The sequence below is a fragment of the Asterias amurensis genome, chromosome 12 (assembly GCF_032118995.1).
Source record: "Asterias amurensis chromosome 12, ASM3211899v1".
Classification (NCBI taxonomy): domain Eukaryota; kingdom Metazoa; phylum Echinodermata; class Asteroidea; order Forcipulatida; family Asteriidae; genus Asterias; species Asterias amurensis.
Genome location: NC_092659.1, coordinates 9,034,505 through 9,051,954, shown reverse-complemented (window position 1 = coordinate 9,051,954; position 17,450 = coordinate 9,034,505). Strand labels below are relative to the sequence as shown.

Sequence of the window (17,450 nt, the reverse complement as noted above, 5' to 3'; positions counted from 1 at the left end):
TATGGACTGCGTGCACCTTTTATGCATTAGCAGAAAGTCAGAGTGAGTCGGGACATAATTGCCAAGTGGGATAGTTGGCAAGCAATGAAATTAAACCACTGCAATTTAATTGTGATTTTCCCCATCAGTAAGTTGCTCAATCTATCTCACATAAATTTGGAAAATTCTTTTATCAAAATCAAACCACACAAGCTTTCTTATGTTATAACCATGAAGGAAAGAAAACACTCCATGTTATGATAAAAAAGTTGTAAAAAACTTTATAAGAGTTAGATTAAAAATACAAATAATGGACATAAATTATTACAAATTTTATTACAGGGTATTGAAGTATCGGTCCAAGTCGCTGCTTTGCATAATATAGGTATATTTTTGCATATAATGTTGGTATATTCTGTCTCTCCAGCCTCTAAGCTAAGCCTGTAAGCATAAATACTTGCTAAGCACAGAAATATGTCAATGTTTCGTAAAGTTTACTAGTTGCAAATGGTGCCCACTCATATCTTGCTTAGCAAAGAAATGTTTTGCTAAGCAGTGTTTTCTGTTCTGAAAAATTGGTTCCTGCTAGCTAACATCCACTCTGCCAAACCCTAACATCCAAAAAAGTATTACAAGAAAACTGTGACTCAGAAAAATGTCAACACAAACACAGTGTATTTACTGTCACATCATGATTTAATAATGACAATAAACAAAAAACACAAGGGGTGTATATAGCTGAACTCTTCAAACATCACATGATCCATGCTGTTGTTTTGTGCAACAGATCTTTAAAGGTGCATACTTTGTATTCATTGCAAATTTCTTGTAGCTTTGTTTCTAAGAAATCATTGCATCTTCATTTCCAGGGAGTATAAAAAGGTAAACATAAAAAAAATATAAACCCCAAACTTAGTACTAACTGAAGACAAATAAATTGCAAGAGACAGATCATGAGTAGTCCTTTAATAGACAAAAGGTGATGTTATTTAGTTCTAATAATAATTATCAAACAAGAACTTTCCCTGCAGACATTTTTATTTTCTGTCTGGTCTGTTATCCAAGGAGAGATGCTCCACAACTCAGGCCCGTTTGTAGCACAGATAATAATAATAACCCATTTTAATACAGTGCTTTTCACACCCAACGGTGTCAAAAGCGCTTCTTGTTACCCCTGGTCACCGGGCCTTAAATCATTCCTTAAAGTCACCTGGAAATAAAAAATTGTCTTCTTTCAAACATAAGAGTATATGCAAACAATTTTTTTTAGTAATTGTTTGTCACGATTTATATGTTTAAAAAATATATAAAGTTGTTTGGGGGGCTGACTCCGCCTACCACTTTGTGACGTCAATTGAGGCAGACTTTGCCTGCAATGCGTATAGTAAACACACATGCAAAGTACATGCAAGTCCAAGTCGTGAGTTGGTACATTTCAAAAAGTGTTTTTCTGCATTCAGCAGCAATACACCTGGTCGGCATTGCCGGAAAAAAAACACTTTGCAATGGTGTCTACTCTACGCATTACAGGCAAAGTCTGCCTCCATTGACGTCACGAACAGCGCCCTCTCAGGTCGGGGTCTACTCTTAAATTTGTAAATAACATAAGAACTGATTTTTTAAAACCTTAGTTAACTGTTTATTCACATTCCCCTCATCAAAACACATATATTAGTAACAAAAGCTTTATTTTGAAAAAATACCACTTCCAGGTGACTTTAATCCAGATACTTTTGCTGAGGGAGTCAAGCCAAATCTAAAGGGCCTCCTTGGTCAGAGAACCAAATTTCATAAAGCTGTTTAAGCACTGAAAGTAGATAAGCACAATAATATTCTGCTTACCAGGGCCCAATAGAGCATACTTAAGCAGACATCATTGCTAAACAATCCTCTGCTAAGCAGAAATGGACAGGATATCAGTCAAAGATGGTACAATGTGACATGGTAGTTATGCTGGTAATATTATTCTGGTAAGCATAATTTTGCTGTGCTTAGCATCCTTTTGTGCTTCTCTGTTACTACCCTTTGTCTCATATGATCTTCTTCATTAGTGTGGGCTTTATTATTTTAGAGGGACAGGAAACAATGCAACACTAAACATTGATACAAGCTTATGATTTGGAATATTTGTTATAATATTCTTGTCTTAAAAGACACAAGAATATTACACTAAATATTCAACTTCTTTCCTCCAACACAGAAAAGTTTAAGTAGGATTTTAAACTTTGCATGGTGAAAATTTGATATAGTAAAGGTTTTTGATAACACCATGTAATGATAATCTCTAAATGAGTTGGGGTGGTTCTGAAAAGAAAAGTTTGCTGTAAAAATACAAAACTGCTTGTAACTCCAAGGACACATTTTATGCACATTTCATAAGAGTGAAATAAATCAAGTATTGGACAAAATCTACAATACACCTACAAAGCTTAAAACATTTGCTATTATCTTTGATTGCATATACATAGTGATATAGGAAAGCAGTATACATGTACATTTAACAGCGACACTAATTAATATACATTAATATACATGCTACTATTTTTAAATAAGCTAATATCTTAAAGAGTTGACCTTGTCAAACATCTCTCAAAGGATTTGGGTATTTTTTGTAACACAAAACAAAATGTCCACAGATTTACATTAAACTTGCACGACTTGAAGAAAATTGTGGTAGAAAGCTTCCCTTAAAATATAGTTTTTTTTGGTAAGAAATGAGTAAAACAATGTCATGAAAATAGGTTTTTACATGCTAAAATAATTTCCATGACTTGTTTTACTAATTTCTCAAAAACTACAGCGCCTCAGCACGTAATATTTTAAGTGTAGCTCTCTACCTTCATTAACTTCAAACTGTGTAAGTTTAATGCAAATCTGTGGACATTGTGTTCTGTTTCCAGAACCCAAACCCTTTAAAAACAAAAATACTTCAGTTAGACCAATATGAATTTTGCTGTATTTCAAGTATTTTGACCTTTAAACTACACTTTTGAAGTTTAATGATTACTTCACAACATTATGCAATGTTTTGTTTTGTTACTTTGTTTAGTTGAATTTAGTTACTTTTTCTATTCTACACACCCAAAACCAATTGGAAATTTATATAGAATAATGTTCAGAGGCTAAAAGCAGCTAGTAATCATTCAGAAAAGCAAATTTGTATTTATTTATTTTATTATTTTTTTTTCTTCCTATTTGTCAATGTAGGAAAAAACAACTTATGTGGGATTCGAACCCCTACGTCTGAATGTTCTCAAACCTCTTTTTGATTAAGTCACACACAAAAAGTATTCAAGCTTAATGTATGTCCTGCAAATGTTTATGCATGGGATGCATTTTAATGAATGGACTTTCACTTAACAACAGAAAAGGGCCAAAGTTGCTGATAAAACTCTCTGGGAGTCTGCCATGTGTGACTTTATCATTTCACAAACATCCAAATATAATCTCATTTAATTTTATATAGATATTTGTTTTGGAATAGTGACATACGTGAGCAATTTTTTATTAAAAGGTATGGTCAATCAAAGACTGTTTTTTGGTGAAAGAAATGCTGAATTTTACTCAAAATTTTAGAGAAAGATACAAGTGAAAGTCACAAGTCAAAGTTTCAGCAGAATACAGTGACTGTTTGCTGAGAAAGCAGTGAAAAACTGTCACAGTATTTTCAAAAAGACATCAAATCCATCCACATTTAGCAAGGTGGTAGCGGGTACCAACTACATCCCTTACCACACCATTCACAAGTGGAAACGAACCCTCAAAGATGCATGAATGGTTTCAAAAGTCTTGACTAACAAATCATCTTTAATAGTTCAAAGGGAATTCTTTCTTAAAACAGTTCATACTATCGATAGCTGCAGTACTTCTCACCAAGTAAGCTTTTTAAAGGTCATTAATTGTAGAGAATTTACCAATCTATGAACCTACTTTTAAAGGAGAATCTGCATAAACAATGAGAGAGATAAATGGAATTAATTTCTACTATGTGTACAACAATGAACCAAACCTACTTCATATACAGCATGTTAACAAACATTGCATGCAAAAATAAACCATACTGAAAATATAAAATATTTGACTTTTTTTTTACAGATAGATATATATGCTTTAAGATGAAGAGTGTTATAAGTACGCATACAATTATTTAAGAATGAACTTTCTGAAACAAGATAGTTCAGTATAATTGACAGTTAAAGATCAAAGGTGTCCGTACAAATCATGGATAAATTAAATGAATACTTGATAAAAAAAATGAAGATTGGTCCACCCTCGCTATAAAGTCAATTTAATGTACCTTTAAAATGAGTTGTTAGTGTTAAATGCAGTACAAAACTCATACAAAAATAATATGAAAGTGTCATAAATTATTTGTAAGTACCATGTAAGTTAAAGCACCTATTGATCTTTGAGTATTAATTCACCCTGGTCCAATTTATGTTTCACCTACATGTATCTGAATCCATCAAAATCCAACAGCAGACAACGTCACATCGTTAACAAAAAGAAACATGAACTTAAGCAATGGGCAGCAGAACCAGTTTGGTGGCAGTGGCTTTTGTCCACTACATTTTAAAAGTTGGCTATTTTGCTGTGATAAGGTTAACTGCTTCTTGCTACTGATGAGCAATCTTGGTGGTCTAGTTGGTATGGCACTGCTCTAGAATTGCAAAGGTCGTGGGTTTGAATCCCACCCCAGTAATATGCCTGTGATTTTTTTCACAGAACTCGGGTAAGTACTGAGTATACTCACAGAACTCAGGTAACCCAGGTCAAAATTCCAGTTGAACCCAGTTAACTAGGGTCAACTGGTTCAACTGCATACTGACCAAACTTGTGGATTTTCCATATTAACCAACTGGTTTGGACTAGGTTGAACTGTGTTCAACTAGGTTTAAATTTTAAACCAGTTTGTTTCTGTCCATTTGCCATATTAACCCAACTGGTTTTAACTGTGTTTAACTAGTTTATCAACTGGTTTTCAACTAGTTCCAGTTAAACCCAGTTTAAATAGGTTCAACTTTAATTTTGACCTGGGAAGTACAGAGTATACAGTGCTAACACACATTGGTGTATATGGGTAAAAACCCGAAATGAATATTCTTAATCCCCTATGCCAAAAAAATTAACATTCTTTGCCTTAAATTGTGAGCATTTCATCATTTTCAGAGCTTACTGCCTACATTAGTAATGCACAAGGAATCCAAGCCCTACAAAAAATATTGCAAGTAAGATTTATCATGAGCGGTGTAGATCTGTTCACCAAAATCAAGCGTAATCTGCTGTTGGATTTTGATGGAAAGGGAATGGCTAACTTATCTAGCTTAAAGGCAATGGACACTATTGGTAATTACTCAAAGTAATTATAGGGATAAAATCTCACTTGGTTATGAGTAATGGGGAGAGGTTAATAGTATAAAACATTGTGAGAAACGGCTCCCTCTAAAGTCACATAGTTTTCGAGAAAGAAGCAAATTTCCACAAGTTTGATTTCGAGACCTCAAGTTTAGAATTTGAGGTCTCGAAATCAACCATCTGAAAGCACACAACTTCGTGTGACAGGGGTGTTTTTTCTTTCATTATTATCTCGCAACTCCGACGACCAATCGAGCTCAAATTTTCACAGGTTTGTTATTTTATGCATATGTTGAGATACACCAAAAGAGAAGACTGGTCTTTGACAATTACCAATAGTGTCCACTGTCTTTAAACTGTAAATAAAACTGATGCTTCCTAACAAGATACTGGCTTCCAAACCAATACCAATTAAAGAACATCAAAGGAACAATGTTATTGGTTTTTAATAATGAGATAAGAAGAAAATCTTGAAAGAATTTTAAAAAGGCAACTTTAAAGGCATTAGAAGAATGATGATAAAACCCTGTTTATGTAATTTGGTAATTCAATGGCTACCCAGAAATCATTTACCACAGGAATTGCAAATCATGTGTTCCCGAATAATTTGAGGGATTTGATGTGTTAAAAGACACTATTGATAACAATAGATCATCGACATTACTGCAATAGTAAACCAGATTTCTTATTACTGTGATCAATATAACATGGGCAACTGAAAACAATTTTTTTTAAGTACAGTTTCAGAAACAAAAGTTCATCAGTTAAAGTACATCAAGTTGCACTTTGCAATATTAACTTGGGATCAAAACCGAATATCCATCTTCGAGGGGCAAAAAGAGGAAGTCAAGGCAAGAGAGTGTTCTAAAGATGAGAAAGATGTTGAGATGTAAAACATGAAGGAAATCTTAAAGAACTTAGTATAACTGTAAGAGAGTGAAAGATGGTTCTACAAAAGGACAGAGATCTGCCAAGGGTTAAACCAAAGACTATTTACACTGAGTACTATTACTAAGGATCTATGCTAAATACTAATAAGAAGAAGAAAACAATCTTGGCAAAAGAATGTTTTGTGTAAGTATTTATCATACTGAAAAGTAGTCAGGACGACCAAGCCAACAACAACTAAAGTTAATCAAAAGTCAATTAATATCTCTGACTTTCTGAAACACTCAAGATTGTCACCAGAATATCAAATACTTACTTTGTTTAATACTTCTAATATTTTTAATTGATTTTTTGTTTTACTTGTTTGGTTATAATACAAGCACGTCTTGTCACAAATATTTCTTTGATTACAACTTGCACAAAACCATTGACAAAACTTTGAAGAAGCTTTTGCTCATTATGTTAAGGATGGTACTATTGCATCTGGAAGAAAATAAATAGTGCCGTCTACAAAGTATGATTTGAACTCAAATAACTAAAGAACAACCAGTTAACATTTGGTATGCTTACAGCTCAAAGCTCGTACCCAAGTTGCCTGTAAAAATGGCATCTAAGTTTGTATGCTTACAGGCTTTCTGAAATTGAGCCCTAGTCATGTAGCAAATGACGCGACTTAAAGGTCAATACACAAGTACGTGCCTGTCAATATGGCGTCTATCGAGAACTGTGTAACGACTCGCAACTGTTCTCGCTAACGTTTTTTATCTTTTGAACGATTGGTGCGTGTACGCGATGTCAATATGGCGGCGCCCTAAAACGAAGATGGCGCGCACCATACGTATTTTTGTTTTACTCTGCAATAGTCCTCTTTTTGACATCATTACATCAGTTAATTAACTGTGATATTCCAAATCTGCATTATCATCCACCGAAAATACAATGTAATTATGTTTGTGGCAAAGAAATAATACCGTAAGTTTGTCCGCCATTTTAAAAACCACTCGCCAACACCTCAGAAGTATGTTCGCCTAAAGTTGCCAACGTTCGCCAACGGTGGTGGCGAACAACTCGTTCCACTTGAATTTGTTGGCGAACGTGCGCAACTGTTGGCAACGTTTGCGCGAGTGGAACGCACCCCATATTGAATAACCCCTCTACTGCTATGAAAGTCGCCATCTTGTAGGTCAAACCGTATGCGCGTCTAAACACATACGTCATAGAAACACGCAGCACCCAATGTTCCCAGTTTGAATTCTACGGCACAAGCACGCGCACCCACACACCAGACACGCTCGCAGATGCCATCTTGTAGGGCAGATATTTGAACGGTGACGTAATATTCAAGACGGCCTATACAGTAGGTTTCAGACTCTACAGATTAAAAGTTACACTATGTTTTTGAAAATAAAGTAAAAGCCAACCTTCCTCTGTACACTTTCGCTTTAAAAAACTTGCTTTATTGGTGGTTGCAGCAAATTCAAGACTAGCAGTGTCTTTAATAAGTGTCCAAATAGATTTCTACATGACTTTGGATAGATGTGGGGCTTTGGGGGGGGGGTGGTAGATCTGGGCGTGAGGAGGGTGGGGTGTGGGTAGGGGGTGGGGTAGGATGGGTTTAGGGTTCTCACATCATCTCATACTTGTTGGTGTTGATGAGTTTGGCGAGTCCAAAGGCAAGAACGATTCCAATGATCTGTGGAGCGCAACACAAAATTAAGAAGTCAAACCCCCTGTGGAAACCATTTTTGGTTAGTAGAAACACCAAGAGATGCAAGAGAATAAAAATGATAAACAGGAGTTTAATGTTGAGTTGTTTATTGAAAATAAATTGGTATATTATTTCAATGCTAATTGAAACCCCCTTTTGATGTTATTTATCAGGAAAGAAGTTGCCAATATAAAATAAAATATAATTTGGCATTTAAAATTACAGAATTTTTAACTTACCTCTGTTGGCCTCTTTTGGCTTGTTTCTCCACAAATGATATTTAAGGTAATCAACTAATTAACATGTACTTTGATTGCATCACATTTCTTTTCAAAGGACAAGGAATTGGAGCCAAAAAGCTGCCACGGACCCTATCTTCATTTCCCCACCGCAAAACCCCAGACATTAATGAGCCATTAGAAAAAACTAATTTGTCTTTTTGCATTGAACTCTAGCATCTCACCAAAGAAGAGGGTGAAAATTATTTCTCTTTTCTTTTACTTTATCAAAAATCAGACACCCCTTCATCGTTCCCATTCATTGATGAAAGAAAAACTAATGTCTTTCTCTGAAAAAAACTAATTTGTTTTCCTGAAAAACTATTTTGTTTTCCTGAAAAACTTGATTGATTTTCTGAATGTAACTTTAAATCATGTCCTTATGGTCTCACCTGAAAGAAAGCAAATCCAAGAGCGCTGCCCCCAATTATAGCCATCTTGTTGTCAAGGAAAGAAGCCACTTTCTCATAGCAACCCTGTAACCAAGCAACCATTGATCATGTCATTAGTTTGGCATTGTACCCCACATACGTACACAGGCTGAAGAAAAAAAATGTTCTGTGTATAGCTATGTCAACGGCTGAATTTCAAGTCTACACTCCTGTCAATGTCAAGGAAAGAAGCCACATTTTCATAGCAACCCTGTAACCAAGCAACCATTTATCATGTCATTAGTTTGGCATTGTACCCCACATACGTACCCAGGCTGAAGAAAAAAAAATGTTCTGTGTATAGCTGTGTCAACGGCTGAATTTCAAGTCTACACTCCTGTCGTTGCTAAGTGGACGTGCAAAGACATTTCCAGTTTGCTTTTTGTGAAAACAAAGAAATAACCCCCATTGCCCGGAGGGTAGGCTTTTCATGTGCAGCGAGATGGCATGGAAATTGAATCGACAAACGAGGGTTGATAAATTTGGGTCTTCCTTTAATGCTGAATTGTCAGACTGACTTGATTGGTCTGGCGTCAATGCTTAACATAATTTTTTTCCAGACAGTCTGTACAGGAGGAGAGCAATTGCGAACAGCCCTGAATTTTATATATGTAAAATTTGCATCTAGGGTACAGAAAATTGTTTGTTTTTTTGTTTTTTTGCCATACAGTAAATGGAGGTAATGGAGAAGATTGCCTCCATGCCCCCTGGTCATTGCCTTGGTGCCTATGAAATGCTCTGGACAATTGAAATTTCCAATTTCCTGATAGGGTGCACTTAACTATTTACCAAGGAATAAATGCCTTGGTGCCCTTGCCCTTTCATAAACAAAGCATATACAGGCATGCCTTCATCAATGTGTGTAAAGCATTGTATAGTCAGTACTTTCCTGAGTCGTGTGACCACAAAATCCACTCACTTATTACTCAGATGGGATTCAAACTCCCACTGCTAAAGTATTGAATACAAACTGCTATTAGGTATCGGAGCTTTGGTGATACATGTAGGACATTCTGCTCTAGAACGGCAAAGGTTGTGGGTTTGAATCCCACCCGAGCATTATGCCTTTGAATTTCTTTTTTTCACAGAACACGGGAAAGCACTGAGCATACAATGTACAGTGCTTTTCACTTCTAAAGGCATAAGTTTAAAAAATGTTTTGTTGCCGTAACCCGACCTACCCTAAAAAATACGGCCGACCCTGGATATTTTTATTTTTTCAAGGGAAGAAATTTATAGTAATATACACCGATGTGTGTAGCACTGTATACTCAGTACTTTTGAAGAAATTTAATTATTAAAATCTATTAAAGACTTAAAAATAAAATAAATGTCATCAAGAGTTTAGAAATAAACTATTTGTTGTGTGTAGCCTTGTTTTCTTTTGTTATCATGTCTCCTAGGTTAAACAATTAGAAAACATGTAATTTTTGTTGCTGGGGGGGGGGGGAAATCCCTACCTGCCTACCCTATTTTGGGGGCCCATTACGCCAACATAACATATATTTTGTTTAAGCCTTATCGGTGTATGGGTAAAAACCAATAATAAAATAGTAAGTTGTTTGCAACAGCTTATTCTATTTTCTATTTTGCGTTACAATAGACATGAGAGTACTATAATTTATATATTTATTATACCTACCTCTTTAAATGCTAGCAATGTTCCATTCGTCTTGATAGGAATAGCAGACTGCTGTTTGCTGCAAATGTCTTCACTGACGGAAGCGTTGCAGCAGCTTGATGGTACCTGGTTCACATGATCGTTATGCCAATCAGTGTCCCCTTGCATCCAGTCAGTATAATTTTGCGAGCCGCAGCATGAAAGCTGAAAATTTAACAAAACGAACATACATTTAAATGTGTAAAGGTAGAGACAAACTTTTGTTATAATTAATAATAATAATAATAATAACAGCAGCAGCAGCAGCAGCAGCAGCAGCAGCAGCAGCAGCAGCAGCAGCAGCAGTAGTAGTAGTAATAGTAATAGTAATAGTAATAGTAATAGTAATAGTAATAGTAATAATAACAATAATAATAATAATAATAATAATAATAATAATAATAATAATAATAATAATAATAATAATAATAATAATAAGACTTGTACGTAATGCGCACGTACCCACCCTGCTGGGTGTTCAAGGCGCAGTAAAACCAACAACAAACAAAACAAAACAAAACAAAGAAAAAAACAGACACAACAAAATTAGTCCTTGAAAACCTGTGACATAAGATAAGTTTTGAGAAGAGATTTGAACGTTGTTCCAGATGCGTGGCGCAGCTGAAGAAAGATTTGTTATTGATGATCGATGCAGTTTTCATTACATGTTTTCGGTTTGTTCTAAAATAAAATATTCGGGGTGAAACATGGTTAGGGTCTTGCCCAAGGACACAAGTGTCACGTCTGGGACTCAAACCCACAACCTGCTGAACAGACACACCAGAGCTAGAGTCTAATGCCTTATCAAATAGGCCAGTACATGCATGTGCATATCATGTATTAAAAACCTTGGTAAGCAAAAAACACAGGTAACCAGTCTGTTTTCAATTCAGAATACAGACGATTAAATAGTTCCCAGCTGACTTTTGCTATCATTAGCGACTAAATTTACACTACACAACATTTTCTGCCTATCAGTTACTGGGAACTGGGTCCACATGGGAATTGCCAGATAATTAGATGTCGACTATCATTGGATTCATGGCTGAATGATACAGTCTGTTGGGGAAGGAGTCTTCTTGTTGATGTAGTGGCAGTGAAGTGGCTAGATTATAAACCATGAGTTAAGGACGCATCTCTCTCGTATTTAAAGCGCTCCAGCCTTAATCTATCATGCATTAAAGCGTGTTTGTCGGGGGATTTGATCAATGACTTCGGCGATGTATTGCCAAGCGATTACTCGCTGGCACGTGCATGTACATAAAATGTAAGCAAGTTGCCAAGGCAGAGCAAAATACCAAAACAATGTATGGTTAAGAGGGAGTTTATTTTGTTCATACCTGTTCATGTAAAAGTTTCTTTTTCCCAACTACATATTGTTAAAAACCTTTATTGAAAACCAAGCTTCATGAACATAAATATAAGTTTATTCTCTGAAATCCTGTGCTTTCAAAAATGATAATATTTTGCGGAAAAGACTTTAATGTAAAGCACTTTTTCAGAAACAAAATTGACATTCCATCTTACTACATGTAACTGTTTTTAAATTCAGGCCTGATACTTCATGGAGGCAACATCGGCGATTGCCTCCGCGTCCCCTAGTCATTGCCTTGGTGCCCTTGAAATGCTCCAGTACAAATTTGCAATTTCATCATAGGGTGCCCTTTACCAAGAAGAAAATGCCTTGGTGAATTCTCCAGACAAATTTTCCATATGTCATGCATGTTAGATGTTTCGAGGAAAAAAGCATTTGCCCCGGACCTCAAAAATCACTGTTCATTGCAGTGTGCTTCTGGATTTTGCGGTTTCTCTCCCGTGTTTCGGAAAACTTATATTTCTTCATCATTTTCTCTACACATTACATGTATCTCAGGCCAAAAGGTGACAAGTCATCGAGGGTCCCTTGGTTTTATTACCTGAGCCCAATTTCAAAGAGCTGCTAAGCACAAGAGATTGCTTAGCATGAAATTTCTTCCTTGATAAAAACAGGATTACCAACCAAATTTCCATGTGATTTTCAGGATAACTAAACAACAGTTGAATCCCAGTAACAAGCAATATGCAACAAATGGAATATTGGTAAGTAATCCTGTTTTTATCAGGGAAGAAATGGCATGCTAAGCAAATATTTGTGCTTAGCAGCTCTATGAAATTGGGCCCTAAAAGAAACTGTACATGTTTGTTGTACCTCAGTCATCCTTTCCATTTGGCAACAACTCACCTTTTCTTGGAGTTTGTCTACATATGAATCCGGTACTTTCGACGATCCCTTGTAATCATCAATGTGTTTCTCCAGTCCTTCCTTGAATCCCTCTTGCAACTGAAAACAAAAGTGAGAGAGACAAATAAACCATCTTAAAGGAACACGTTGCCTTGGATCGGTCGAGTTGGTCTTTGAAAAGCGTCCGGTAACCGTTTGTTATAAGATCGATATGGTTAGAAAGATATTGTAAAAGTAGAATACAATGATCTACATAAATATGCCTCGAAATTGCGTGTTTTTCGTTTTACCTCGTCGACAAACACAATCGACCATTTATGGGAGTCAAAACTTTTACTCCTATAAATGGCCGACCGTGTTAGTTCGCGATGTAAAGTGAAAACCGTGCAATTGTGAGTGATACTTGTGTGGATCATTATATTCTACTTTAAAACATCTTTCTAACCAAATGCATTTCATCACAAACGGTTTCAAACGCTTTTCATAGACCAACTCGTCCGATCCAAGGCAACGTGTTCCTTTAAAATCAGAGTTGTACAAAATTGTACTCAGTACTTGTACACACTCGATGTCAAGTCCTGGGTTTTTTCTTTTAACTCGCAGAAGAAACATATTGTACTAGACTCGTTCTGCTTAAGAAAAAAAATTACTGGTTCTTGTACTCAGACAAAAAGTACTTGTACCTAACTAAGCCCGGTTCATGCTAAAATTCTGCAAATTTTGACGTCGCATGGCTGTTTTCGCAGCGAATGTTTCGCAGGAGTTGAGCACAATTGTCAAATGCAGTGAATTATTCGTTGCTAATTTGTGACGTCAAAATTTGTATTGCATTCACATTCGCAGGAAGTATGGAACAGGCTTACATGATTTCGCGACCTCAGATTTAGAATTTGAGGTCTGGAAATCAAGCATCTGAAAGCACACAACTCCGTGTGACAAGGGTGTTTTTTCTTTCATAGTTGTCTCGCAACTCAGAGGACCAATCGAACTCAAGTTTTCACAGGTTTGTTATTTTATGCATCTATGTTGAGATACAGCAAGTGAAAACCAGTAGTGTCCAGTGTCTTTAAAACTGTTCCTGATCCATCACACAAAAAGAGCTTTTTCCTAAGTATAAGGATCCCTGTTTGAGGGAGCAAAAGTGCAGTTTCATGGCTGACACATCGCTCCTTACAAACATGCTTTCATAAACACAGTTATCTGAATAAATTCTGAGACTTAATACATTCAAATTTGCTGCCAATGATAACTTCAAGATATCACAAAAGAGCAGTAAAAGGAGTTGTATAACAGATTCTTTAAATGCGGAACATTGTTAATTTGGTTCCCTTGTCATCAATCTAACCTCACAAAAATAACTGTTGATTAATCAGCAACAACAACGCACTTGAGGGATGGCTAGCAATCCACAACCAATAATGTCCATACCTAATCAGCCACAACACATTAACATGTCTGGATGTAATTCTCGAGCTGTCCTTGAGTTTCCAAGAGGCAAATAAATTATTGGACAAAAGCCTTCCCTCATCATTCCCTCTGCCAATCTCCCTTCTCCCACAGTCTACATGCTCAATCTTCTTTTGGTTTTGGGGTGTATTTTTAACCTCTCGTTTCGCCAGATTGAATATTCTAAATTAATATTAAAGACACTGTGTAAGACAATGTACAAGTACACAGATAAAAGAATGTGCACACACCCTGTACGTGCATGTATGTTGATATAAATACCATTCAAATATTTGTTCAGTGGTTTTTTTTATCCTCCACTTTCACCAAATTGAACATTTTAAATGACAATGACATTTTTAAGTGATAAGACAAAAGGAAGATTGTGCACACACTTTGTATGTTGATACAAAAAGATGGTACCATCAACATAATTTGTTGGTGGTTTTTTATCCTCCAGTTTCACCAGATTGTCTTGATTATTTTAAAGACACTGGATACTATTGGTCAATTGTCAAAGACCAGTCTTCTCACTTGGTGTATCTCAACATGCATAAAATAACAAACCTGTGAAAATTTGAGCTCAATAGGTCGTCGAAGTTGCGAGATAATAATGAAAGAAAAAGAACCCTTGTCACACGAAGTTGTGCGCTTTCGGATGCTTGATTTTGAGACCTCAAAATCAAATTCAGACGTCTCAAAATCAATTTCGTTAAAAATTACTTCTTTCTCGAAAACTACGTTACTTCAGAGGGCGCCGTTTCTCACAATGTTTTATATTATCAACAGTTCCCCATTACTTGTTACCAAGTAAGGTTTTATGCTAATAATTATTTTAAGTAATTACCAATAGTGTCCGCTGCCTTTAAATGAAGATTAAAGTTACTGAGTAAGACAACGTACAAGTACAGGTAGACAAATAAAAGAATGTGCACACTCTGCATGTTGATATGAATACAACTTTACAGTACATACATGTATTTTTGTCTGTGTTTTATTTTTTATCCTTCAGTTTCACCAGATTCAACAAAAATATCTAAAACAAGTAGGAAGAATATCATGCCTATAAGGTAGCAATCTTGAAACAGCATAGTTCTTTAGAAAATTTCTAAACAAAATTGCTTTAGAACTCAGAATTTTCGCATTTGTGATTACTCACTTCTTTCAAACAAGCAGAACGTGCTATTTTTAATAATAATGTAGCAGACAAAAATTCTTCCCAACCCTACCCTGTATCAGATTCTTTTTTTCTCGGTCATTAATAATAAACTAAAATTGTACAAGTGGGTCACTTCAAATGGAAAACCATCTGGAAATCCAAACCAATTGCATTGAAATGTATGGTTGGAAAACCATACATTTAGCGCATACAGCCTGCCTTACAAGATGGCCACTTTCATAATAGCAACAAAGGGGTTATTCGATACTGGTGGTAATGGTTGACTGTACAGTATGGTACTCCGTCACCATCTGGAACAGTAATGACATGTCAATGCGGAAATAAGATCCTGAGGTTTCAGGGTTGAGCGCACAGACTACTGAAGGACGTCATACGCTGGCAAGAGTCTTTTTTTAATTATTGGCAATAATGAAGAAACACAACCTGAGATGAGACATGTCTGGGCTGACCAAATGGAATTAAACGGACAAATCCTTTTGAAGCAGAAAAGATACAGTATTGGGAAAATTTGCATGGTTTGACTGACATTATTTCCTTGGGGAGTGTTTCTTTAATATCAAATCTTTGACTAACATTGAAAATTTATGAAATTTTTCTCTTGCCAAACAACATATTCTACATCCATAAATTTGATGTGCACATTTTTGTTCAAAAACCTTATTTTCTTTCAAAATGCGCGCACCAAACATAACTGAATAACTGGTTTTCAGTGGATGAGTAATATTTCCATCCATGTATTTGTTTGTGTGTTGTGTGTTCCACAATGGGTTTCATAAGGGAATAAAAGGTAGCGACTAGTTCTTTCACGGCCGTTTAAAACAGGCAGGGTCGAATTGCCGTGTGATAAAGGCCCGAGCCGAAGGCCTTTTAATCCCATTCATAAATACCTTTTGGGTTAAAAGGCGTAATAAAGTAGGAAACTCTGTAAAACTTATCCGTTTCCGATGTGCTTGAGCTCTGTATTTTTCTACCTTCATGGTATGTACATGTTACACGTACATGTACAACCTCCGTGTGTGCATGCCTATTTCCAACAATTTCTGGTTACATCTGTGCGCATGCGCGTATAGTCTTGGTGCAACACGTTCCGGTTTTCCTTTCACACACAGCGCGGCCAACCCACCGAGAGCGCCTGCATCGCCCGTATTACAAGAAACGTCTTGCATCAAGACTAGCGCGGAGTATCCGCTCACAACCGGTTATAAACACTGGTCATTATCAAAGGTTTAAACACCCCACGTGACGCGCTCTCCATCCTTTTAGAGTTTCCTTAAACTAAGAAAAAAATGTTTTGCCATCACAAAAACCGTACAAGACCTGACAGAATAATCCTGTGGTTGTTTTTACATGATACTGAGAATGTAAACGAATTGGGATTGTGTTTTACAATTTTTTTTTCACCAGGTATAATTTTTGATAGTTATGAAAAACAAAAATGTTTGTTAAACTTTGTGACTTACAGGTTTTCGGTAAACAAATCCAGAGATACCTGCAGCTAGTAGAGCAATAAAGACGACAAAGACCATGACGCCATACTGTAAACAATAATAACAACAATAACAACAATCGGTAAATTTACAAGTTGCTATTTATTCACAGGTGCATTGTGAAAGTTGGCAACTATTGTATAAAAATAATGTAGCAATTAATTATTGAAATGTTTAACAGCAGTATGGTTTGGAAGGATTTTTTTATTGAGGTTTAAAAAAGTATCACACATTTGACGGATAATACCACAGCACAAAATTCAAATATAAGAGAACCTCACATTTTACAATGTTCAACGATTGCATGTTTTGTTTTGTGTCATTTTCTTTAATAACTTGCCTTGAAAAGCACCACTTAACACTAGATTAAGAACTTTGCTTACCAGAATAAAATAACCTGCCAAACTACAATATCACACGCACAATCTGTACATTTGACTGCTCATTTGGCTGCTCATTTCTGCTTAGCAGAAAGTTGATAAGCAATGTTTGCTGCTTAAACAGAGCTCTAACGAAAATGGGTCAGTCCAGAGCAATTCAATCGATGTAAACACAGGCATGACAGGTGTCAAGTTGACCTTTACGCCTTTTGGGTGAAAGGAGAGGGAAGGGGGCGATATAAATGCTAAAATGACTCACGAGTTGGAGGAGCCAGCATTTTTACATTCAGCTGCTCATTTCTGCTTAGCAGAAATTTCATTAGCAATATTTGCTGCTTAAACAGGGTTCTACGAAAATGGGTCAGATCAGGGCAATTCAATCGATGTACATGTAACACAGGTGTGTCAAGTTGACCTTTATGCCTTTTGGCTGAGAG

General features: G+C 36.1%; 1 protein-coding gene across 1 annotated transcript in view; it reads right to left on the bottom strand.

The window, feature by feature from the left end:
* Nucleotides 1–656: 656 nt before the first annotated feature.
* LOC139944879 (tetraspanin-7-like) overlaps nt 657–17,450 on the bottom strand; it is a 37,808-nt gene continuing 21,014 nt past the window's right edge. The window contains exons 3-7 of the mRNA XM_071942029.1: nt 16,607–16,681; nt 12,521–12,619; nt 10,282–10,464; nt 8,601–8,684; nt 657–7,915 (exon numbers count right to left, since the gene is read on the bottom strand). Of these exons, the coding sequence (XP_071798130.1) occupies nt 7,847–7,915; nt 8,601–8,684; nt 10,282–10,464; nt 12,521–12,619; nt 16,607–16,681 (510 nt within the window). The 3' untranslated portion in view covers nt 657–7,846. The remainder of the gene's footprint in view (nt 7,916–8,600; nt 8,685–10,281; nt 10,465–12,520; nt 12,620–16,606; nt 16,682–17,450) is intronic.